At 38.2% G+C, this 27,008-nt stretch overlaps 1 protein-coding gene across 3 annotated transcripts in view; it reads left to right on the top strand.

The window, feature by feature from the left end:
• LOC140726325 (peroxidasin homolog) overlaps positions 1-27,008 on the top strand; it is a 472,802-nt gene that overhangs the window by 267,559 nt on the left and 178,235 nt on the right. For all 3 annotated transcript variants that reach the window (XM_073042565.1, XM_073042575.1, XM_073042584.1), the window contains exon 8: positions 14,624-14,741. In XM_073042565.1, coding sequence (XP_072898666.1) covers positions 14,624-14,741 — 118 coding nt within the window. The remainder of the gene's footprint in view (positions 1-14,623; positions 14,742-27,008) is intronic.

The raw sequence follows: 27,008 nt of genomic DNA on the forward strand, positions 1-27,008 counted from the left end.
ACATACCTGTATCTGGAAGCTACTTGTGCAAATATAGGATACAAGGGAAAATTGGACAGCATAATTGGTTGGCAATAAGGGAGAACTCGAAGAGATGTTTGGTGATGTGATTGTTGGGGCACCAATAACTCAGGGCAATGAGAGGTTCAGTTCAGTTTGTATCTGGAGGTCAGTGGCAATAAAGGCTCAGCTTGCCTTTAAACATAATTGATAAAGAAGATTCATGGATATTTCACAGATTTTTTGCTTAACAGGAAACGCAGTTATTTCAATCCAAACACAGCATTAAAATGTGAATGTTGCTTTAACTGGCAGATTGTTAGAACATTTGGAATTGAGCAGAGTTATAATTTTTTTAAAATCCTGGAATAACCTGGTTCACAACAGTTGTTAATCCAAACCCACCAGTAAATACATGAGACTGGAATCAGGAGCATCAAACAAAAAAAAATCTGTTGGGGGAACTCGGTATCAGATAGCAACTGTGGTGGTAAATGAACAATTGATGCATTGGGTTGAGGCCTTTCATCTGACAGAAAGAAGGGGATGGCCCATATTAAAAGGTGAGGGAAAGGGGTAGAGCAGCATTTCCATCCACTGTTGTTGACTGCCCAGCTGAGTTCGTCCACCAATTTGTTAATTTTTGGGGGGTTTTTTTGCTCCAACAAGTTGATTGAAATCTGCGGAGGTCATACGGTGGCTTTTTGGATTTTAACTTAAAGTGGTACGCTATGAGATAAGTGGCAAACTGACAATATTTGCCATCAAGAAGTTAGCACCTATTTTTGGTGGTTCTGATGGCAGGAGAGAAAGAGGTGGAAAGACAATGTTGTGGTCCTGTGCATAAAAATGTCTGGACATAAAAGGAGCAGCCTGGGCATACTGGGCAGCCTGAGCTGCAAAGAGGTAGCCAGATCTACCGTACATACCCTCAGACTTAGATGGAAGTGAATACTTTTTACTATTTGTAAAACATTCAAAGGCATTAAACATCTTAACCACAGAAGATTAAAAACCTTCAAAAATCTTAATTTTTTTAAACACTGAAAAATATTTAAATAATTAACAAAAATTTTTAAAACTTTGAAAGATTTAAAAATACTGTTAAAGTGATAACCCATTTGATAGTTTAGATTCGTGGAGTTATATAGCATGGAAAAAAGCCCTTGAAGCCAGTGTCATGTCAGAAATCAGTCTTTGCGAAGCAATGAATCACTGAAATCACCTTTCACCTTTCACTTTTCCACCCTTGCAACTGCATTTATGGAAATCCCGAGGGAGGTAATGATTGCAAACTCTGCTCCTGCTGTTCCTGCTCTCCAAAATCCAGGCCATTATTTTATGATTTTTGCTTTCAGAAGCAAAATTCAAACCAAATGAATGAAAGCAGGCTTTAGGTATTTTACGTTCTTTGTATGTAGTATTAGAGAAATGTCCACGATTACCACACTACCACAACCCTTATTTTAAGACAATTTCTATTTAATGGGTCTTGTATAATTTTTCAGATATGAGTTGAAAAGCATGTGATGAGTAATCCTGAAACTGACAATAACTTTTTGTGCCCTAAATACTGCTGAAATACTTGAGTTTAAGTTGAGTGGTTTGCTTTTTTTGTGCAGTTGTTTTCAATTAAAATGTCATTCACTCATAAAATTGTTTTTGTGTGCTGAGTGTAAAAGTTATTGCTGCATATAAATCATGCTGGAATGTAAGTGATGTCTCCAGCTTTGTGTGATTGATGTACTTTATAAAGATGAGTGAAAAAAAAACAGGTGAGAAACTCAAGTGAATTCAGGCTTGACAAAGTTTATCAGTCTGCACATACATCTGTTAACAAACAATGCAGACAGATGCAAGATGATACTGTTTTCAGTCACTTTGTCACTTTTTTTATTAAAAGGGGACCTTCTTCAGGAAAAAAAAGTGCATGAAATAATTCTTTTAATTTGTAGGGGTCTTGCAGAAAGAATTGAAGTTAGAATGATTCTATTACAAAGATGTAATAAAATTATCCTGCAAGAAATATTGGTAGGCACCAAGACCTGAAGTTTTAATGGCTACTCCTTTGCACAGGTTTATAAGATAACAAGGGGAAGTTGTAGTGTTATTTTCAGATTGGATACTGTTATAATTATAATACTTTAACTTTCAGTCAGGAGGCATTAGAGACAGAAATGTATCCTTGAATTTTATAATTGATTAATTGCTAGAAGGAAAAGCATTGCTTTGCAGAAGTCTGCAGACTCAATGTCAAGTTGACACTGTGACCACTATTTCCAGCAAAGCCAATGGAAGGATGCTATAGTTTAATGGGGAATAATATGTGATCACTTACAGATCAGATACAGGAGGGGTGGGATCAAGGGGTGAGAGATGAGGTTAAAGAAAGTGGATAATTTTTAGCAAAGCGAAGAGTATATGGGAAGGAACATAAGACTAAGTCCTCGTATAGTTAGAATTAAATTCAACATTTTTTGCAGTGGTTTGAAAGGTAATTACAATATTGGAAGGGAACTGGCAGTGTTGCTGCAATGTATAATACTGCAGCATGGTCTCCCACTGAGGAATTGATTGCTGAGCCACCCCTTTCACTATTCTGAACATTTATATATGCCATTGTACATCTTGTCTACAAATTAAATATACAATCTGTACCAATATATTGCAAGTGGCAAATAACTTCACCTCTCCATCATTACTTATGACCACCAAGGCTGTTCTATACTGTCTGATTGTCCAGTTGGTGTTATGGCAGAGAAAGTCAAAATTCTGCTTGGATCAGCATGGGCAAAATTAAAGCCATCCTTTCCAACCACTCCAAAATATGTATGTTTTCTGAATTTATCATCCTCCCAGGCTCTATCAGATAGCACAAACCTCTGGTATTTAATTCAACCCATCTGAGATTTGTGGTTGTTTCCATATGCAAAGAACTGGGCCAGTTTCAATGAGATTCACAGGAAGATGTTACTTCCTGTTTGGCATTGCTGCCTGCTGCTCCTCCAGCAGTGCCCTTGGGTCAGCTGCATGGTGGTCAGCCAGGACCACCGCTCAATGGTGTTTTGCTGCCTTGGCCTTGGCACATCTCCTGTTGGCAGAGCAGTGGCAGGGACACCTCCCTGGCACCCCCTGTAGCTTCCAATGGAGTGAGTCTGTCCCCCAATTTCCGTCCTTCCTCCTCAGTCACAGGCAAAGCTGCTCTTTTCTGCCTCTTCAGCCAATCTCTGGTGGTCCACCTGAGCCTCCTTGCTCCAGTCGCTGCCATATCATGGAGTAACCTTGTCATCAAGGCGCCAACAAAACCCCAGCATCCTACCTCCACAGGGTAGATGATGGTCCTCCAGCCAGTGTCCTTACACTCAGCTGCCAGGTCTGAGTACCTCTTCTGCTCGTGGGCAACCTCCACTCCTTCCAACTTATCTCTTCCATCTGCACGCCTTTTGCTAGATTTTCTGGGGAAGAGGTGTCTAGTGAGGGAGAGTGAACTTTTAATAATTTCCCATGGCCTACAATTCAAATTTTAAGGAATGATCATATAAACTCCCTCCTTTTAAAGTGAAAAAGGGCATAAAGTAGAATACCCAGAATAAAATATTGCCAGAACATAAAGGAAGGTCAGTCAGATGTGATTATGGACAGACAGGGTTGTATCTATTCTGTTGCTCCCATTTAGTGATGACTGTAGCTTACCCTATTTCTGAAATAGTCTAACTAGTTTTCTGCAGGTGACTATCTCTAAGTGTGGCATTCCTGTATATACACAGAAGTTCTGAGTGTGCTGACTGCTCTATCTTGGCAGCTTTTCAACTGTATTATTGGAAGCCTCATGGAGTGTGAACGTCCTGCAGTACTCCTCTGATTATGCTGGGGACTTGGCATGATGAATACGAGGCAGAAACGGGTATGGTGCAGGAATAATCAGGTCATTTATTTAAAAAGCAATAAGCGTCTGCAAGCAAGAAGGATAAGTATTAATTTAAAATGATCTGTTGGAAGAACTCAGTGCATCAAGCAACATCTGTAGGGAAAAAGTTAACAGTCGATATTTGGGGTGAGGACGCTACATCAGTTCTTAGAGTACAGAGGAAAGATTGCCAATATAAAATGCTGAGAAGGAGGGGAGAGGCATGGACTAGGAGGTGAAATGGGAGACATTGGGCAGAAGGGTAGGCCGAAGATGCGAAGAAAGAAACTGAGGTCTATAGGTCTGTGTGTGTGATGGGCAATTCGGACCAGGTGGGGGAGGGTACCAAGTCTAGGAAATGGTGAAGGAATGGAAAAGGTGGACAAAGAAACAGAGAACTTAAATGGACCAAAAGGAATGTGTTTCCAAGTGACAGAAATGCTAAACCTGCCCATTCACTTCCTTCTTTACCTCTATTCAGAACCCCAAACAGTCCTTCCAGGTGAGGCAACACTTCACCTGTGAATCTGTTGTGGTCGTCTATTGTATCCAGTGCTCTCAATGTGGCCTCTCTAGATTGGTGAGACCCAACGTAAATAGGGGGACCACTTTGTCCCCCAGTGGCCAACCATTTTAATTCCTATCCCCAATCCAACATGTTGCTCCATGGCTGCTGCTTTTGCCATGATGATGCTACTCTTAAGATAAAGGAGCAACACCTCATATTCCGTCCAAGTAGCCTCCAACCTAATAGTATGAACATCGAATACTTTCGGTATTTTTTTGCATCCTCCTTCCCTCTTCTTCTATTCCCATTCCAGCCTCTTACCACTTCTCCTGATCTGCTAGCACCTGTTTCTCCCATGGCCCATTCTCCTCTCCTATCAGATTCCTTCTACTGTAGCCATTTACCTTTCCCACCCATCTGGCTTCACCCATCACCATCTAGCTAATCCTCCTTTCCCTCCTCCTACCTTTTTTTATTCTGGCATTTCCCCCTTCCTTTCTAGTCCTGAAGAAGGTCTCAGCCTGAAATGAGGGCTGTCTACTCATTTCCATAAATGCTGCCTGACCTGCTGAGTTCCTCTAGCATTTTTGGGTGTTGGATTGAATGGGAATGGGAATGGAAACTCACATAGGGTGTGCATTTCCTGAAACTCTAAAACTGGAAAATTCACTCTTTATACCATTGAGTTATAGGATACCCAAGTGGAATATAAAGTATTTTTAGACTTCAGCAGCTGATAAGCAAACACACAAAAAAAAGTTCAGATATTAATTCAATTCTCTTTGTAATTTCATATCCTTTCCCTCAACTACAGTAACCTTCACAAGATTACTCTGATCTAAATGATGTTCTGGGGCGTTTGGATGGAACAAGCATAAGTAAAAAATCAGCTATAAAATCTTTAACAGCAGGACTGACCAGCTGTTAAAGATTTTTTTAAGCTGATTTCTGCCTGGACTCCTCAGAATCCAGAAACAAACAGCTGGAGGAACTCAGCAGGTGAGGCAATAGCTGTGCAGATAAAGGGATCCCAATATTTGCAGTCTCTGCTGTGTTTCCAGAGCACCAAACAGAGAAGCAAAATGGGGAGATTAATTTTGTGCATAGATTTTTCTTAACCGACACTATGTAATTTTATAACTTGTTCAAGTTGGGTATGAGAACATAGCAGAACCAATGAGAGGGCATAATTTTAAGGTGATTAGAGGAAAATGGGCGAGGGAATGTGGGGGAGTAGTAGGTGTGTGGAATGCAGTGCTAAGGTTGCTGTTAGAGGCAGAAGCATTAGGGAGACACTTGGGCAGGCATATGGATAAAAGAAAAATGGAGAACCATGTGGAAAGAGAGAGTTACCGTAGATTGATCTTGCAGTTGGTTAAAACATTGGCACAACGTTGTGGGCCAAAAGGTCTGTCCTGTTCTATGTTCTATGTTTAATACAGAATGTTGACATACGATAGTCTTGAGTTTCATTCCGAGAGATGTTGAGGAAAGAATGACCATTGTCGTCAAATTATCAAATAAAATATTATAACATTTCTCATTTGTACTGAGTGACTGATATAAGAAAAAAAACCTTTTGTTCCTTCACCAAGGCACTAGAAGAATTCATGTTAATTTTGCTGATGATAATCAACAATGGACAACATCTATTCCATATATTTTGAAAGAAAGCTCCAGTTTATTAGCTGGTGTGTTTCAGTCATCTGTTACTCTGTTATTTAATAAGCTTTAAAGCATTTGATCAAAGTCAGCATGGATAGTTGATAGCATTGGACAAGTTTAATACTGGTCCATGAAAATAGTTCAACTGCAATGCAGACTTGAATCTGGGATTACTGCTCAGTAGAGCTATGGGACTTGCACTGAATTGGTAAGGTGGAAAATCAAGTAACAACGTCCAATTCATAAAAGAATAGAGGAAAAAATCAAGCAAGGTGAGTCACTGTACCTCACCCACCTCCCAACCATTAGCAAAGCAATGAAGTGAATAATTATTGTGGCCTTCACTAACTCTTACTCACTCTGATCAGCTCAGTTCAGGTTTCACACCAGAGCTCTGTGTGGTTTTCATCCAGACTAGAACACAAAGACTCAGTGTCAAAAAAAAAGTGAGATAAAACAGCAGTAAGTGCCTGAAATAAAAGTAAAGCATACCCAGCACATCAGGCAATACCCGAGGAAAGAAAGAGGTAGTGTGAAAACCTCATATCATAGCAGAAAATAAAACAAAAGAGAAGAGCTATGATAGGATAGACACCAAGAACCATTAGTGAAAGTAATGACAATACAAAAGAAAGGTGAATGGTAATTTTAGTGAAATAGAGTTGTACACATGGAAACAGATCCCTCAGCCCATCTGGTCAATGCCAACCAAAGTGTCCCATCCAAGCTTGTTCTATTTGCCTGCATTTGGTCCATAATCTTCTAAACGTTTCCATGCATGTATCTGTCCAACTTTCTCTTCAAAGTTGTTATTGTATCTGCTTCAAACACTTTCTCTGGCAGCTCATTCCACATGCATGCTTCTGTTTGTGTAAAAAGTAGTTGCCTCTCTATTTCCTATTTGATCTTTGCCCTCAAACTTTAAATATATGTTCTCTAATTCATGAGTCCCCAACCCTGTGAAAAAATGCTAAATGCATTCATCCTATCTATGCCCCACATGGACAATTAGGCCAAATAAGGAAAATTGGATAAAGTGTTTCTGTCAAATTAAAACTGAGCGTTAGTAAACAGATGTTGATAAAATTGATACTAACAGAACTATCCCACTGTTTGTCCCTAATATTTTTAGAATTCACCTTTCAGCCCAGGAGACTGGAAAATGCTTGATCTAATGATGAAGAGTTATTCTCCAAGTTTCTGTTAAAACTTCATTTAACTGATTAATGCATTAAAGAATCCTATCAATTCTAAAGTCAATAAGGATTAACTAAAACATTACATGGCTGAAAATAATCCAAGGCAACTGGAGAAATACTAGAAGCCAATCACAACATACGAAGATTTGTCAGCATCTATATAGATTTAAGAAAGAGAAACTTTCTCTGCAGATCTACTAGCACCTTTGCGGGTCTAATCAGCTAATAGATAAGGATAAACTACTTATAGAAGAGATAAGCAAACAAAATTAGAAGGAATAATATTGGGATTAATATACTGGTGTGGATTGTGAATCAGATTCATTATCACTGACATAATGATGCGCTGCTTTGCAGCAGCAGTGCAATGCAAAGACATAGAATTTCTATATATTACAAAAATAAATGCAAAAAGAATAACAAGGTTGTATTCATGGACCACTCAGAAATCAGATGATGAAGAGGAGGAAGCTGCTTCTGAAACTTTGAGTCCATGTTTTCAGATTCTTATACCTCGTCCCTGATAATGGTAATGAATGAGGGCCCTTAGTGATGGATGCAGTCTTCTTGAGGCACTGCCTCCTGAAGATATCCTTGAGGATGGGGATTGTTGTGTCCATGATGGAGCTGGCCGGCTCTCTAACCCTCTGCAGCATCCTGCAATCCTGACCATTGGAGATATTGCTAGGCTATGATGCAACAATCCAGTATGCTCTCCACCGTACAGCTGTAGAAACCTGTAAGAGTATTTGGTGACACACCAAATTTCTTCAGACTCTGAACAAAGTAGAGCTGCTGACATCTCTCTGTGTAGTGTTTGGCCCAGGTTAGATCCTGAATGATGTTTCTGCTCAGCAACATGAAGCTGCTCACCCTTTCCATCAGCGACTCCTCAGTGAGGACTTGACTTCCCCTTCCTGATGTTAATAGAAAGAGCAGAGAGAGTAGAAGTAAATTGGTCAGTTCTGATATGTGACCACTGCGTTCTGGACTCCAGCTGTATACAGATAATTTTGTTGAACAGATCAAATGCAGAGTATCCAACCAAGCTAATGTTAGAAAACAGTGTCAATCGTTAGCAGAACCCAGAGAAAGTTCATGGGAGTGTAAATGGGCTAAATGAATGGGCGAAGACGTGGCAGATAGAATATAAATTGAAAAATCTGAAGTATTTCTACTTTAGAAGAAAAAGTTAGGTTCACAAAGTGATTGAAAACTGACTGAATACTGGCAGAACTGGTTCCTTATCCATGAACCATTGAAAATAGAAATGCAAATGCCATAAGGAATTAGGATGTCTAAATCTATTGTGGTTTTTATTACAAGAGGATCTGATAAGAGGAGTAAAAATGCAACAACCTAATTATAAAGGGCCCTAATGGGGCCATACCTGGAATAATGTGTATTAAGTCTTGTCTCTCCACCCAACAAAGAATACATTTACAGTAAAGTACAGTAAAGGTTCACCAGATTGATTCCTGTGATGGGGAGCTGACCTTAAAAATGAATTAAGCAGACTACACTGATACCCTGTTGAATTTAGAAGGGAAAAGGCATAATATCATTGAAACATAAAATGCATACTGGCCTTTTCAAAATGATATTTCTCCTGGCTGGAATTTTGAGAAGCAGAGGTCAGAATCTCCAAGTAAATGATTGGCCATTCAGAACTGAAAGAAGAAAAACATCTTTACCCAGACTGCAGTGAATCTTTTGAAGTCATAAGTCGGCTGAGGCACAGTTGTTGAGAAAATTCTAGACAGAAATCAATATTTTGTTTGATATTATGGCAATTAAAGTTTATGTAGTTAGTGCAAGAAAAAAAGATGAGTTAATTCATGATATTAATGGTAGGTGAAGCAGGCACAAGGAGCCAAATAGCCAATTTCTGGTTCTTTGGTTCTTATCTCTTCTGAATCCTTTCGCAAATGCATATCCTCCAAATGTATTACTCTCATTGTCATTGATTCAATATGCTCAGATACCCTACTGTTGTTACAGTGTGCATAATCAATGACACACAAGCAGTTAATAAGGTCAATATACCCATCACACTTCCACCCCCAATGCCCCAACAACTTGGGGAAAATAGTGGTGTGCACTACATTCTAGGCCTAACAGCTTCAATCTGCATCTTGTATGCAATTAATCAAAATTGTCTTTCACTGTGACATTGTTGTCTTGCACATAACAATTTAGTCTGATTGAGCTGTCAGCAATCATTTGTCCACAAGGATGCCACTGGATAGAAATTCCTCAACATTATTATACAGAGAATCTTGCACAAAATGCTTTCTTTGCTGGGGTATGAGCAGTTAGCAAAAGAGAGATCAGAAAGACAATGTAACTAACTATAATTAATATTCTGTGGTCATTTAAATAACATTTCTTTTAAGGTTTTCTCCAATGTGATTCTTTATTTGAGGCATCATTCCATTCTAAAGATAAAGAAATACCAAGTCAGTTATCAGTATATATGCCCTGTATAAATTAATTGCATTTTTCAGTTCTTTCAAACCACAGTAGGATTATTCCTAGTCATGAAAGTAGTGACTCTTAGTAGAGATACCATGATGCTTAAAAAAGCCCTGTCAATTCTTTGGTATTAAAATAAATATCCAAAACATTTTCTTCCCCATTCTGAGAATATCCCTTGTGGAAGATAGAATTATTTCTTAAAATCTATGATTCAATAATATCTTACAAAATTTAGTCACCTTTCTCTTTCCTCACAAATGTTTCTCAGAAGCCCTTTGTAACTAGAACAAAATCTCTATCTATAGCACTGTTGTGTAACTTAATTTTCTCTTTTCATACCAATAGAATGCCATCATGGTAACTTAGTATTCAATTTAAAATTCCACTCAACATTACCTTGGAAGGTAGTAACTGTTCAGGTTTTGGTGAACAAGTTACGGTAGTTGAATTGTATTTGCCAAATAAAGTCCTAACTTACTTGTTTTACCTTTAGACTGCAACTCTGTTCATGTTCTCTGTGAACATGGCACAAAGACAATAGCAGATATTTTTAGCACGGGTGCAGTAGTACTGAATAACAGTCTAAGACCAAAAGCTCGAGTAGAACAGTCTTTATTAAATGAGTAGTTTTGTAAGTTTTTGTGATTTCATACAAACACCATAAATTTTTAGTCCTAGATAGTTTTTTAACCCTGGTTGTAGTGTAGGATTTATGTCAATTGAAATTGGAGAAGTTATCATGGTTAGTCAAGGCCTGTCAGTCAGAGTCAGATATTCCCACAAAATGTGGGCAGGGAATTCAGCTTATGCAGGACCACAAAATCAGAAGTACCTGACCAAATGTAGAACGTACAAAATTCTTCAACGTGTGAGCTTTGACTGGACAGCTAGGGGTCCGTGAACATTTAATGAGGTCAATATTAACTGAATTGCATATCTTGAAGGAAACATCTCAGAGGAATTAAGTGATACCCAATTAAATCTTTCCCAAAGGTGTAAAGATTTTTCAAATTCTGTGAGTTTTATTGTCACATTGTCGGAAGTACTCAGAATCCTGTCCCAGTTGGAGTGGAGATGCTGATGTAATTGTATGGAGACTGCTGGTCCTGGCTAGAGCTGATCAAAAATTTCCTAAAAAACCTTCACAAGACACCCAATTACCTTTGAATAAGTGCCAGTGTGTCCTGCATCTATCTCGGATTTGAGAAGTTGGTAACCAATGTAAGAAGCTCATCGTACTTTGCAGGGGATGCCACAGAGAAAAGTTTGTGTGAACAGAATAGTCCTACGTAGGTATAAAGGCAAGTGATGTTTATGCAAATATACAAAAAAAATGGGTAACAACATTGTGAAGGTTTGGATTTAGAACGTAATGGGGAGCTAACGCAAGGCAGAATGTTGGTGCAAGGGACTAAGAACATAACTTTCTTCATTAGTGAATGCCTACAAATAAGTCTGTCTCCAGATACTGCCTATACAGTGGTACTTGCTCTTCAAGCAGGGTATTCATGGCATCTATAGTGTCATCACTGGGCTCTCTGGTATTCCCAGTGAAATCTATCATTATCACATCCGTGGCTGGCAGGCTGCAAAGCATGATGGAGCTAGGTGCTCACTCCAAGGTATTCATCTCCTGTTCAGGCACCAGAGCATTTTTTAAAGCATTCTTATGGTTTTAGTCATTTCCTATTCTCTTTACAATTGCTGGGCAAATATAGAAGGAACGCGAGCCTTAGGAGTAATGCACACAAACTGCTAGAGGAACTCAGCAGGTCAGGCAGGATCCATGGAGGGAAGTAAACAGACAAAGGTTCGGGCAAAGACCTTCAGCTTTGCTCAAAATTTCTATCACCTGCGGAATCTCTTCCGTCCTTAGGAGTAATTTATTTATCTTTATTGACCAGCTGTCATCTTGGCTTGTAAACTACTGACATATGGCACTGAAAAAATCCAAGAGCATCATGACAGTTCACAGTGCAATGCAACTTTATGTAGAAGAGCCTATAGCAAATGAGTTGTACACTTGGAGGGTGGGGGTGGAGAGGTGCAGAGAGCATGTATTTTCAGGATGTGTTAGTCGGTACAATATCTAAACTTGAGATCTTTCTGAATTCTGAAAATTTGTTTGAAAGTCCAGGTCAATTCCAAAAATAGCCCTTTCCTATTAAAGAAGACTGGCAGGCTTGCCTCAAATCTCAGGCAGGAATTTGGCATGCCTCAATGTAACTGGAGGAGAAAAAAAAATATGGCTGTTGTTGCACTTAGCCCTGGGCATGCTGTGCACCTTGGAACTCCAGCTGTAAAAATGAGCAGTAAATGAAAATTTTAAAGAATGCAGATACTGGAAATCTGAAATAAAAATAGAAACAGCAGGAAACAGTCAGCAAGTCAGATACCATATAAGGTAGAAAAACAGGGTTAACTTTCAGAATCTGAGCATATTTCAGATGCAGAGACATATGAACAGAACTATCCAAGTCTTCATGATTCAGATGTTAAAGTCGATGTGAGGTCTACCTAATCTTCCTCCCCTGCCATATGGGTCATACTTACATTGTAATATGAACTTTGGTAAACCCATTAAGAAACTAATAGTTCAAAGTAAATTTATTATCAAAGTACGTATATGTCATCATGTTCTACCTTGAGATTCATTTCCTTGTAGGTATTCACACACAATAGAATCAATAGAAAAACTACAAACAACTAATGTACAAAGAAAGAGAAAATGTGCAAAAAAGTAAATAAATAATACTGAAGTAGTAGTGGACTTGAAAGTGGGTTCATTGTAGAATGCATCCTACTTATTAATTTTACAAAACTTCAAAGAAAATTTTATTTCAGATAGACCACTATTTTGTATGGGTCATAGGTTATTCAAGAGCAAGAAACCAAAAATATTTAGTGTATTTAAATTGATAAGGTGGATTTGCAACAATATTTAGATAAGCAAAGGCAACTGTTAGCGGACAGACAGATTCTAAATTATAAACGTGATCCTAAAATAATTTGAATTCACAATTTCAAGAAAGGGAGTTTAGAGTAGGAGTGACCTACTAAAATTTTGTGATAGAGAGGAGAAATCACAGCTATTTGCACATTTCCCTTCCATTTCTTGCCAGGAGAATGCACAGTTTTTGTTTTCCCAGTGCATTACTGTCCAAGACACATAAAAGGAGTTCAATGTACATTAAGCCAATAAGAGTGATGGGACAGTGTACCAATGGAAGATAGAATATAGGACAGTACAGCAGAGGAACAGGCCCTGCGGCCCACAATGTTGTGCCGAACTAATTATATTAGTAATCACATGGCTAACTAAATTGAACTCTTCTGCCTAGGCAATGCCCATATCCCTTAACTTTCCTCACATTCATGTACTTATCTAAATGTTTCTTGAAAGTCCCTAGTGTATCTGTCTCAACCACCACCCCAGGCAGCGTATTCCAGGCACCCATCACTCTCCATGTAAAAAAAAACTTGCTCCTCACATCTCCTTTAAACTTATCCCCACCCACCTTAAATGCATGCCCTCTACTATCAGACATTTCAACCCTGGGGAAAAAAAGATGCTTTTTGTTTATCTATGCCTCTCATAATCTTATAAACTTCTATCAGATCTCCCTTCAGCATCGGCCATTTTAAAGTAAACAACCCAAGTTTGTCCAACCTCTCATTTTCACACATACCCTCTAATCCAGACAGCATCATGGATTATGTACCCTCTTCTGTACCCTCTCCTTAGCTTTGGCATTTTTCCTATAGTGGGGTGACCAGAACTGTAAGCAATACTGCAGATGTGGCCTAACTGGAGCTTTATAAAGCTTCAGTGTAACTTCCTGACTTTTGCACCCAATGCCTCGACTAATAAAGGCAAACATGGTGCAGCAGACAGGCAGCCTCTATGGAGAAAAGTACAGTCAGTGTTTTGGGCTGAAACCCTTCTGCAAGACCCCTCAGCAGGAACCCTGCCAAAGGGTCTCAGCCTGAAACATCAGCTGTACTCTTTTCCATAGATGCTGCCTGGCCTGCAGAGTTCCTCCAGCATTTTGTGTGTGTTGCTCGGATTTCCAGCATTTGTAGATTTTCTCTTGTTTTCAAACATGATAATTGCCTTCTTAACCACTCTGTCAACCTATGTAGGTGTCATATAGTTATGAACTTGGATCCCCTAGATCACTCTGCTCATCAACACTGCTAAGGCTTTATTTATTGCGTATATTGTCACTTTCTGCCAGGAAGAGAAAGTATCTGAAATACTTTTCGAGGGCAAGACAATGAAGTGGGTTCCATACCTGAAGTTTCAACTGTTTCTCTGCACAGATGCTGAGTGTTTCTTTCAGATTTCCAGCATCTATAGTTTGTTTTATTCTTACAATGCAGTAGAGACTGTGGAATTTCAAGGGAGAATCTTGAGAAGATGAAATTCATAGAATTCAGAATGAGTGACAACAACCTGTCCAAATTTTGCATGTTTCTCACTGCAGTCAAACTTAGTGAAAGTCTTTTGTGAAGGAAGTTCATAGATCTGGACTCTAAGTCCTATTGACTTGAGCTACGCTTTGATGCACCTCTACACTAACATTAAACTGTTGTGTCAGATTTTCTAATCACCTTTTATACTATAAATAATGACCCAACTTTGTTTTGGATCAAACTATTTTTAAAACCAATAGTTAAGTAAAGATTAGGATACTTATTAAAATTGAGTGATATGTTCATAGATCAAGACTGAGGCACCATTTTCCATTATATTTATTTAATTCCATGCCAAAATATAAAATGTGATGAAATTAAATAATTTTGATTTGAATATGTACACTTTTTTAATATGTTTGCAATGCAGTTTTTTTTTGATGTTTCCAGAAAGACCCCGCATTACTTCAGAGCCTCAAGATGTAGATGTTGTCTTAGGAAATACTGCCTACTTCACTTGCAGAGCTGAGGGGAACCCCAAACCTAAAATTGTCTGGCTCCACAATAAGTGAGTATTGATGCCGATATTTTTATTCTTTGCTGAAATGTCAGCTTTTTATTTCCACCAGTTTTTTTATTAGTATGGTTATTTCAAGATAATTGTTATGATGGTGGTAATTTGGAAGATCTAATAGAAACTGAGCTGAAATGCGATTTTAGATCGCTTTTTGATAAGTTCAAGCAATCTATTAATCATTAAATAACTCTATTCAGTGAAAATGATAATATTAATGTAAAAGAGTTGATGTGTTAGCTGCTTAATTGAAATAAAAGAGCAGAAGCAAAACTGGAAGATAGAAACATGTCATGGAAGCCTATCTTTTTAATGTAATCCTGTATATATCATGACTAACAATCTCACTAAATATTGGATGTAATAATTAGAAGAAAGTAAAAATTCTATGCACTGCCAAGGTGTTGTTGACTTAAGCATAATTTCTGCCTGCTCTTCCTCTGTTAAGTTATTAATAGCCATTCACTCAGCCAACTCTTATGTGCTCAAATTCTGCGTGTTTGTATCTCATGACCTCTCCTGCTCATGATTTGCCTCAGAACTATATGGAGCATCAGGTGCCGTGACAGAGTAGTGGATAGCACTACACTATTACAGTTTGGGGTTCAATTCCAGTATCATATGTAAGGAGTTTGTGTCTCCTCCCCGAGGAATGCATGGGTTTTCTCTGGGTCCACTGGTTTTCTCCCACAGTCTAAAGACATATCGGTTAGTAGGTTAATTGGTCATTGTAAATTGTACCATGATTAGGCTAGGGTTAAATTGGGGGTTACTGGGCGGTGTGGCTCAAAGTCTTCTGCACTGTATCTTTAGATAAAGCAAAATAAAATAACATAACTTCATGGAGTATACAACACAGAAAAGTTACACCTCTGCAGTTTGTGAAAGGTTTAGCTTTCATCTAATTCTATCAGTATAACCCTCCCAAAAACTATTCCCTCATATGCTTTGCATGAAACATATCAAAAAAAAACATTTTGACTACTTCCTCCAGGAGAAAGTGCTGTATTTTTAAATGTTTTTGGTGAAGTTTTTTTAAATTCACTTTTTTTGATTGAGTATCTCAGTTTTGCTATCAGTCATCCCACCTTGTTTACTATTTAATTCCCATGCTTGAATGGAGTGATTGAAATATTACAGCATTTTAAAAACCTTCAACAGGAGCTTAAAATCATGTTTCTACATTTTTAATTCTCTGCTATGCTTTGATTGTTATGGTCCCCTGAAGCACCATCACTTTTAATATTGTACTTCATTGTCCCAATTACATCTTTGTTTCTTGAACATATAATCTATTTTTCTGTTAAAAATGTAAAACTTCACATTTTCCTTAGTTGAAATTTATTTTCCAATTCCTTCCCATTTTGAAACATTAACACTGTATTCTTGGAAACTTGCAATTCTCCTTAATATATCAATCCCACCCATTTAATATATGCCTTTTGGTAATCTACATATATTTCAGAATCAGGTTTATTATCACCAGCATGTGACAGGAAATTTGTTTAGCTGCAGCAGTTCAATGCACTGCATAATATAGAAGAAAAAAATAATAAATAAATTACAGTATACATATATTGAATAGATTAAAAATGTGCAAAAACAGAAATAATATATGTTAAAAAAGTGAGGTAGTGTTCAAAGGTTCAATGTCCTTTTAGGAATCGGATGGCAGAGGAGAAAAAGCTGTTCCTGAATCGCTGAGTGTGTGCCTTCAGGCTTCTGTATCTCCTACCTGATGGTAACAGTGAGAAAAGGGCATGCCCAGGGTGCTGGAGGTCCTTATCTAATGGACGCTGCCTTTCTGAGATACCACATATATCAGATCTAAGTTCAATATTTCATGTTGTTCAACAATTCACTTACAAATTTGTGATATTATACAGTGTTAGAATTTTTTCCAGTATAACAATCATTTCATAACACTCCAAAAATTCAACACACCAGTTTCTGCATGTGTGCAACCTTTGTCCAGGTTATGCAGCTCCCCCTGCAATTTTCCATTTGGAGCTCTGCAGAGGAACTTAGATGCTCTCACTGTCTAAATTCTTAGTATTTGAAACATTCTCATCAACTTGAATTCCCAACCCTAACCCTAAGACATTCCTAAATTACCTGAATCACCTCACCATTGCTCACTCACATCCCTCAGGAATCACTTCTTTAGCCTAGTCCACCTTGCCACTTCCCTAATCCTCAAAGTCTGATCATTAATTATTCTGTCATTGACAAAGGCCTCGTGGGCCTTAAGTCTATGCCAGTTCCCTATTGAGCAATCCCATTAGATCCCCACCCCTCTCCTTATTTTTCATGAGGTACTTCTCTCTCAATGCCCACCAACTGCCCGTTGATTCTTTTGCTACTTCCCTACACCATGATCATCATTATGTGCTGTGTAGAATGACATGGGCGATCATGGTCTATGACCTTGATTGTTCTTGGCAGCTGTTCATATGACCATCCATCACTTGCTCCCATGGTTTTTCCTGACCCTGACTGGGGGGAGGGATGGCATTAAGTAGGCATTGCACTTTGCCCAAGGGTGACCTGCAGGCTAGCACAGGGAAGGAGCTCCTTACACCTCCTTTGGTAGAGACATATCTCATCACACCTCCCTATACTAAGGGTTAATTTACAATATACAGTTCAGATGTCAGAGGAAAGTGGAACCCCAAGCAGTCACAGGGAAAATATGCAAATAACACAGAGTCAGCAGCCGAGGTCAGCACTGAACTCGGGTATCTGGGTCTGTGATACAAAATACTACATCACCATGATGGGAATTCCTCCATTCACTCCACCTACCTGCATTAGCAACCCAAAGTAAAATGTATTATCAGAGTACATACATGTCACCACGTACAACCCTGAGATTTTTTTTTCTGTGGGCTAATTTAACCCATATCCCTAACCGAACCCATATCATTTGGCTGTCCGTCATGCCTTTTACGCAGAACACCTTCTCACTTCTGGGAAAGAAGAAAGTGTGCAGCAACCTTTCAGTAGCCCCTGAGACCTCCACCTTTGTGCTGGAATCGCTAACAGCAAGACTCCTCACCATTTGTTGGTTCCTGTTGCAATGCCTGTTTAATACACTTTCCAGGCCATTACAATTTTAGAAAATCAATTGAGGTTTGTTCACCATTTGAAATTCACATTAAATATTCATTGATTTTTAATATAAGCTTTTACATTTTTCTTTTAGACAATGTTCTAATAACTTTCTTCTTGCCATGGTATTCCAGCCAATATTTAGTTCCATCAAGTGGTATAGTTCTCCTCTTCTTAAATGTAGTTATATTAGCTATCCATCTGTTTATTGCTTTCCTGCTTTCAAAACTAAATATCTACATTGTCAGTATACCTGTCTATCTTTTAAACCATTTTAAGATAGTTGAAACCCACTTAGTTGCATTTATTATGGATTTGAGGCAGGAATATGAACCAAGTTTAAAAAAATAACTATAATAAATTTGCAAAATTAGCCATTAAATGAGCAGCAAATTTTCACTGTATGATGGAAAATGAGCTATAAATCATATGGGAAATCAAGAAGTATAAGTATAAAGTATGTTTTTTTTGTGTGTTGAGTTACTTCAGAACAGGAGCCAATGGAGGCAGATTTATTGTTTCTGCCATCAGATAGTACATTGATTTTATCTGTGCAGTCTGTGAAGCAGATATTATTTATCTAGTCCACAGTCAATGATGTATTTTGAAATTGGCAAAATAGGACAAAGTCTATTATAAACTGACTCATGGTTTAATCAGTGGTTTGAGGTGCTGTATTAAAATGCAATCAGAAATTGGGAACGATGTTTAATGGATCAATTAGTAATGAGCCAGCAGATTAGAAATTAAAGCCAATCTTTCCACTGCATCTGGAGAAACCCGAATAAAAGCAGTATGTTCACTAACAAATCTTACTGCTTTGGGGCCTTTCGCTAGCTCTGTCATTGAAAATATGAAGCTGGTTCTTCAGATGGAAGATTTGGGTTCAATTAAGGTCTTAACTCAGACATGCAATAAAATTGAAATGAAATAAAACCTGGAGCACTGTTTGTTTAAAATGATAATCTTTGCAGTGACAAATATGATAGATAATTTTTTTAACACTATTCAGACAACTTTAGTTTCATCTGATTACTTTAGTGAGGTAATGATGTTATCATTTTAAAATAACATCAGGTAGAGTGACCTGAGGCAAAACAGCACCACTTTATAGAATCTTGTCACTCCAACAAGCCAGCTGGTTTAAAATGGCTTTATCGTGCTCTGCACATTGTACAAATTGAGAGAGAGAAAAATAAACATTCTTTGCTTTCCACCACTGCTATCTCCACATACCAATGTGCATACTTCATCAACTACAACAAAATAAAGCAATTTAGCATTGATTTATCATTACAATTTGCAAGAAGAAAGCATAAACACTTCAAATCATGTGTTAATTCTCATTTTAAATGACAAATTTCACCTCTTTATTACCAAGCCATCTGTGTAGAAAATATAGTATAATTATTTCCTTGACAATTAAAATAAAACCAGCAACTCTGTTTCACATAAACCTCTAAACTAGGAGCAATCTTGGAATATAATTATTCCAGTTATATATTTCATTGTTATTTCTATTGCAAAATACTTGGCTGAAAGGAAGTTGCATTTAAATAGCAACTTCCACCAGCTCTGAATTCACTAAACAGGCAATTAATTATTTTGACATATGAATTTATATGCACAGGCACAGCGGGATGAGGTATGCTCAACTGAATGCAGAGTAGGTAAATATCCCATTTTAGATTAGTGTTGCTATTTTCAGGAATAAAAGTTGATCGGATTCAGAATCAGTTTTCATATCATTGCCATATGTCGTGAAATTTATTGTTTTGCAGCAGCAGTACATTGCAATACAGAATATAAAGCTATAAATTACACTATATAAATAAGAAAGTTATATTAAATAAGCAGTGTAAAAAGAGAGGGAAAAGATACTGAGGTAGTGTCCATTCAGACATCTGATAGCAGAGTGGAAGAAGCTGCTCCTCCTCCTTGATGGTAGCAATGAGAAGAAGGCAGATCTTGGATGATAGGGTCCTTAACGATGGATGCCGTTTTTTTTTTTAGGGATCTCGTTTCGAAGGTGTCCTTGATGCTGGGGAGGCTAGTGCCCATGATGAAGCTGGACAGCAAAAGTAACCTTATCATTTCAGTAGAGCCAGGAAAAGACAGGCAGCAGACAAGCATCTTTTACTCTATTTAGCGATAAAGGATGGAGTAGGCCCTTCTGGCCCTTGGAGCCATGCTGGCCCAAAAACCTATCAACCCCAATTAACTCTAATCTAATCACAGGACAATTTATAATGATCAATTAATCTGCCCGGTACGTCTTTGGACTATGGGAGGAAACTGGAGCACCCAAGGAAAACCCACGCATTCCATGGGGAGGACGTGCAGAGACTCCTGGTAGAGCAGCATCGAAAATGAACTCTGTACTCTTGAATATCCTGGGTTGTAATAATGTCACACTGTTCCACACTGAAATGCCATTCCAGAGCATGCAGTCCCGTTTGTTAGGTCCTATATCTCAGAGGTCATGGTTCTGCCATTGATGCAGGCTGATTCTGGCTTGAAACTTGCTTGTGAGAATTCTGTTTATTTTCTGCTGTGGCGAACTTTGAGGAAATCTAATATCGCAAAATAATGATAGGATTAGATTTTGTTAGAATGCATAGGACATGGGAGGAATTAGAAGCATTATTGCCAATGGAAGACTGTTCGTGCCAACAGAGATCTTCATCTGACACTGAGCTGCACATCTAGAATAGATTTGTAAACAGGCATTGAAGAGGATGCTGGAGGATTTCCTGAAAATTATTTAGCTCAGTGTAAACTTATAAATTTATTTCTTTGTTTTGAGCGATGAGAGAGAAATTTCTGTACCATGTCTTTAATTTGTCTTGGAGTAATATTCACTGAACTAGAAAGTAAGTAGGAATCATACTTGTGGGCTACTCCTTCAACTGATGTTTTTTTATGGTTATTTTGTTTTTTAATGTTGATCAGATGCAAATGTATGGACTTTAGTAGACAGAAGAATTATCCTCCGGAATCCTACCTGAAATCAGATAGGAGAATAGTGGAGAATAATGGAAAAAATGGTGCAGAAACATCTTAATGCTTCAACATTGTTAACAGAATTTCTCTTCCCATATTATCCCCTCATCATCCCCCATTAGAGATTGTTTTATCCCTGGATAGAAATGCCAACAGCAGAATTCAGCCTTGGTCCCCAAATGACTTCCATAGAAATCTTATATACCTAGAATAGATGACTCCCACACCTATTCCATTTAATGGCCATTTCTGATTATCATATGCAAAGTGGCAGTAAACTGAGGGATATAGCAGTTAAGGATGTATGGACTGAAGTAAAAGAGAATGATACTGCAATATTTTGGGAGTATAGAAACTAGAAATCTGGTGTTGGGTGCCTAGACTATTAAGCAGAAGATCTCATCTACTCTAGTTTTGAGCTCTTGTGTGCAATTATCCTGCTAAATGGTTGGTATCAACTACACTGCTGTATAAACCCTATAGACTCAGAAGCTACTGAGTATTGGGACTCAATGACCCATGATTGGTCAAAGTGGTGAAGAAACATTTGCATGGTATTGACACCATGCATAAGGGAACACACAGAAACACTGTGAAAAATAACAGTAGAAGTCACATATGACCTACCTAACTGCCCCATCTGGTGCCTCCTGCAGCATCTGTGCAAGAGTTTACAGTTCCTTCATTGGCTTCATTTGTTACCTCAGAGCATACCGCATCAAGGAGTCAGCAAATCATTCTCAGTTCTGCAAGACTACGTAAGATGAAGGAAATTGAGTTGGTGAGAACAATGGAATTGAAAACTGGTCAAGTTAAATTTCCTGAATTGCCCATTAATGAGACCTGATAAATGTTGATGACAAGGGATATAGGAATGGACCTGCTCTTGAATATCAATGAGGGAAGACTTATTTTTTCCCTTAGAGATGATCATTAGTTGAACATTTCATGCTACAAATATTACCTGGCACTTCCAAACCTGAATGTAGCCTAAGTACAGCTCTACACTAGACAATTGGAAGAGTTGAGGACTTTGAAAATTACAAGTACCAGAACCTCCATTGTCACATCTGACAATCTATGCATCCTCCCTCTCAGTTCTTGATCTATTCTGTAACGTGTTGCTGTGTGTCAGTCTCACACTCAACACCTGCAGTTGGAGTCCATGTTGAAGGCATATAGTATTACTGCATGTACCTCTGTCTAATCAATGCTAAATCAGCAACTTGCCCAGACAAGATCTGCTACTTTCTCCTCATCAGTAAGACATCTGTGTTTGTTACCCTAAAGTGTTTATGATCCAGAACTCTGTTCCATTTATGTTGTTCTTCAAGGAAACATCTTCAGAAGAATGTATACAGTGTAATGACATGAAATATTCAGAAAAACATTATTGATAATACATGGATTTTTATTGTAGAAGACATGTCCTATACTGCTTTTAAGGAACCGTACTAATTTCTGCATTAAGATCATTCATTAAAAAAAATTGTATCCTTAATTTGTTAATTCTGCTCAGTGAACCAAATGGTAGCTGCTTCGAAGGCAAACCATAATCCACGTAATCATATCCAGGTACACAAACAACAGATTTTCTTCAATAAAATCTAAAATGGTATTATTTCCAGAGGCATTGAATATCAAATCAATATGCCTTTCAGTGAACTTTCAAAGCTGGGACAATTCACGTCAATACATTCTTGGTATTCATTGATTCCCAGTCCTTTAACATCATAAATCTGAAATGCTTGTCATTATAGTTACTTTATATCTTTTTTTTTTTGCTGTTTCCTATACTTGGATGTATATCTCTTCCTATTGAATTCTTTATCTGGGATTTGGGCTATAGTGAATCTTCCTCTCATCTTATCATTGAGAGAAAAGACCTTAGAACCTGGTTGATACTTTGCAGAAGTGTCTTATTAAGTCTTAATACTCCCCTTCCAACATGTTAAAATTTCATTAGAACTCATCTCTTCATCCAAACTTTTGACTTCAAGTTTCAGTGTTTGATTTTCTTATTTTTTTGGTAATATTATCTGACTTCTATGAAGGCAAGTTGTTACAGGATTTCATGTGCATCACCAATACTTAAGGCACAAATGCCAAATAGGCATGAAGGCATTTGCAAATGAAATGTTTGTTTAATAATTTAGTCCTTAGCATAGACACTTATTGCCCAAGGCTAATAGAATAAAAGGCTCTTGAGAGTCCAGTTCTCTTAGATTTTAATATGTGGTACTAATAAATGGTGTTATTTTGATGAAAGGGTGAAAACAGAGATGAAATAGATGTTCTGTGATAAGAGATCCTCTTCTCAGCTTGCAAGTTTGTTTCAAATTGCAGACAGCTTTAATTTGAACTTGCCTGGAGACACTGGTCTAGCATTCAAGCATTTATGAGACAGGGTTTCTGAAGAGCATACTTTGTGAATCTTCTTACCCAATTCCATTGATGTGTTGCTGAGGCACAACAGGCTTCAGAATGGGTCAGGGACTGCACAAATTCAGACAGACTTCCAGGTGAAGAGAAGTTAAGGGATGTCTTGTACTTGTAATGGGAAGTAATCCCACACACTCTTCACTCCTCTCCCACAATCACTGGTGCTGCTCTGATTGGTCTTAATTCAGACCAAGAGGGATCTACATGGGTTTCCTCGGGTTTCTTCCCACATTCTAAATGTGTACAAATTAGGGGTAGGAGTTGTGGGCCTGCGATGCTACATTTTCACCAGAAGTGTGGCAACACTTGCAGGCGGTTTTCTGATTTGATTTGAGGCAAATGATGCATTTCACTATGTGTTTCCATGTTCTGATGTACACATGACAAATAAAGCTAATCTTATCTACCTGTAAGGATGATAATTTCTAAGACACTTTCCCATCTCTACTCCCTTTCATCTGGTGATTTTGAAGTGGAATAATCCACCATCCATTATATTTAGGGAAAATGCACAGAAACCATTGTCACATGCACTGAGATACAGTGAAAAACTTGTCTTGCATATTGTTCATACAAATCAATTCATTACACAGTGCTTTGCTAGAATAAAGTGTAAAGACTACCAAAAAAAATGCAATGCAGGTAAATGATGGTGCATAATTATAATGAGATCATAATTAATTGTTGTTTGGGTGTGCAGAATTTGAAAGATATCCCAATAAAACCTACCCAGTTGTTTCAACAGTTCTTTCCAAAGTTTTTGATTGCCAGAAATTAATAGAAAACAATGCACCTTCAAATAATCTTTGGAATGCTCAGGACCATTAATCGGCTTCGGACTATAATATTAAATCAATCATGGGGGACCAAAATAATTTCCAGCCGAAAACAAAGTTCAAGTGGTACTCAGCTGCTCAATATTAATCTGTATAAATATTCCTGGAATTGGTGGAAACCCAATTAACAAAGTGATATCTTTTCATCAATGTATCTGCATCTGTATTTCAGCTCGAGGTTCCATCTTAACCACTCCAGAGGCTCTTGAGCAACCGAATGAGATGCCTAAATTGTCTGCAAAATAATTCAGGAAGAACATAAAGCATAGAACAGTACAGCACAGGAACAGCCCTTTAGCCCATAGTTAAGACGAACTAATTAAATGGATAACTAAACTAATCTCTTCTGCCTACACAATGTCCATATCCTTCCATTTCCTTCACATTGGTGTGCCTATCTAAATATTGCCAACATTTCTGCCACCACCACCACCCCAGGCAGTGCATACCGTGCACCTACCTCTTTCTGTGTAATAAGCTTGCTTCTCACATCTCCTTTGAAATTTACCCCCTCTCACCTTAAATGCATACCTTTTGGTTTTAGATTTTTCAATCCTGGGAAAAAGATATTGTGTGTTTATTCTATCTATGCCTTTTATAATCATATAAACCTCTGTCAGACTGCCCCTCAGCCTCTTCTGCTCCATGGAAAACAGCCTAAGTTTGTCCAACCTCTTGTTATAGCACATGCCGTCTAATCCAGACAATATCCTGGCAATAACTCTATTTATTTATCTTTCATATTTCGCCAAGGACAGCTCAAGCTCACTCAATAATCTGCATCTGGTCTTATGCTGATAAGTGAGGGGAGAGTAATATCTATGGATTACTCACTGATGGTTATTGATTGAAAAGTAAGGACCTGTGTGTAGTTGCTGGATGAATTTGGTGGATTGTGTTTTGAAGGCCCCTGTAAAACATTAAGACTATAAGACCATAAAATATAGGAGCAGAATTAGGCCATTAGGCCCATCGAGTCCGCTCTGTCATTTCATCATGCCCTGTCCAATCAAGAATCTATCAACCTGTGCCTTAAATATACAGACATTACTCACTGTCTTTACCTCCTATGCGTTACAAGCTAACCACACTCTCTTTTGCTGAAGTTTGCAGTATTGTTAAAACTCATGCGTCTCAACAACATCACCAATGGGATATTAATGCTAACCAATTCCAGCCTAAATAAGTAATCGTCAGCTGACGTTGTGCAGAGCTGTGTGTATAATACTGGAATCCATTAGTCAGCTCAACCCATCTTTTGGTGGCATGCACTTGATAAATTTCAGCTTTAGTAGGGGAGAAACTAGTGCCCAGGATATAGATGCTGTTCCTTTACACTGACGTTGCACAGAAAGACTGTAGGGAATCAGGACAATGATAGAAAGGCAAAGTATATCAGAAACAAGAGAAAATCTGCAGATGCTAGAAATCCAAGCACCATACACAAAATGCTGGAGGAACTCAGCAGACCAGGCAGCATATATGGAAAAGATTATAGTCGATGTTTTGGGTCAAGACCCTTCCTCAGGACTGGAAGGAAAAAAGAGCTCCAGTCTCTTTACAGAAAAAGCATATCAGAAATAGCTTATGTGCCTATATATCTCTCTAAAGGTGTTGGAGCACAGCCATAAATATATCTAACAGCATGTTTAGTCAAACAAAATAACATAAATAAAGTAATAGACCATTCGACTATAAGACATAGGAGCAGAGTTAGGCCATTCAACCCATCAAGCCTCTGCTGCCATTTCATCATGCCTGATTTATTATCCATCTCAACCCCATTCTCCTGCCTTCTCTCCATAACCTTTGATGCCCTTACTAATCAAGAAGCTATCAATCTCTGTTTTCACTATATACTTAATAACTTGGCCTCCACAGTTGTCCATGGCAATGAATTCCATAGATTCACCACCCTCTAGCTAAACAAATCACTTCTTATCTCTGTTCTAAATGGACATCCCTCTATTCTGAAGCTGTGCCCTCTGGTCCTAGACTCACCTATTATAGGAAACGTCCGATCCACATCTACACTATCAGGGCATTTCAATATAATCGATAAGGCTTCAATAAGATTTTCCCCTCATTCTGATAAACTACAATGAGTATAGGCCCAGAGCCATCAAACGCTTTGATTCCCAGAAACCTTCTCATTAATCTCCTCTGGGCCCTCTATGATGCCAGCATATCTTTTCTGAGATAAGGGCCCCAAACTGATCACAATACTCCATGTGTCATATTTCTGTTCTTATATTCTAGTCTTCTCAAAATGAATGCTAACATTGCATTGGCCTTCCTTAGCACCAACTCAGCCTGAAAGCTTACCTTCAAAGAATCCTGCATGAAGGACTCTTAAGTCCCTTTGCAAGTCTGATTTTTGACTTACTTACCTTCAGACCTTTCAGCTTCCCAAGCACTTCCTTCTTAATAATAGCAACTATTCTCTTTCTGCTTCCCGACACTCTTCAATTTCTGGCATAATGCTAATGTCTTTCATACTGAAGACTTTGACACAAAATAATTATTAAGTTCATCTGCTGCTTCTTTGTCCCCCATAACTACCTCTCCAGCTTCATTTTCCAGTGGTCCAATATCCACTGTCACCTCTCTTTTATTCTTTATATATCTGTAAAGAACTGTTGCTTTCTTCATTGATATTTTTGGCTAGCTTACCTTCATATTTCATCTTTTCTCTCCTTACCATCCTCGCCGTAGAATAATGTTTCATCTTTGGGATATATCAATCTTGCATCTTCTGAATTGCCCCTAAAAACTCCAGCAATTTCTGTTCTGCCATCATCCCTACTGATGTCCCTTTCCAATCAACTTTGTCCAGCACCTCTCTCATGCCTCTGCAAATCCCTTTACT

The sequence above is a fragment of the Hemitrygon akajei genome, chromosome 1 (genome assembly GCF_048418815.1).
Source record: "Hemitrygon akajei chromosome 1, sHemAka1.3, whole genome shotgun sequence".
In the NCBI taxonomy this organism is placed as follows: Eukaryota; Metazoa; Chordata; class Chondrichthyes; order Myliobatiformes; family Dasyatidae; genus Hemitrygon; species Hemitrygon akajei.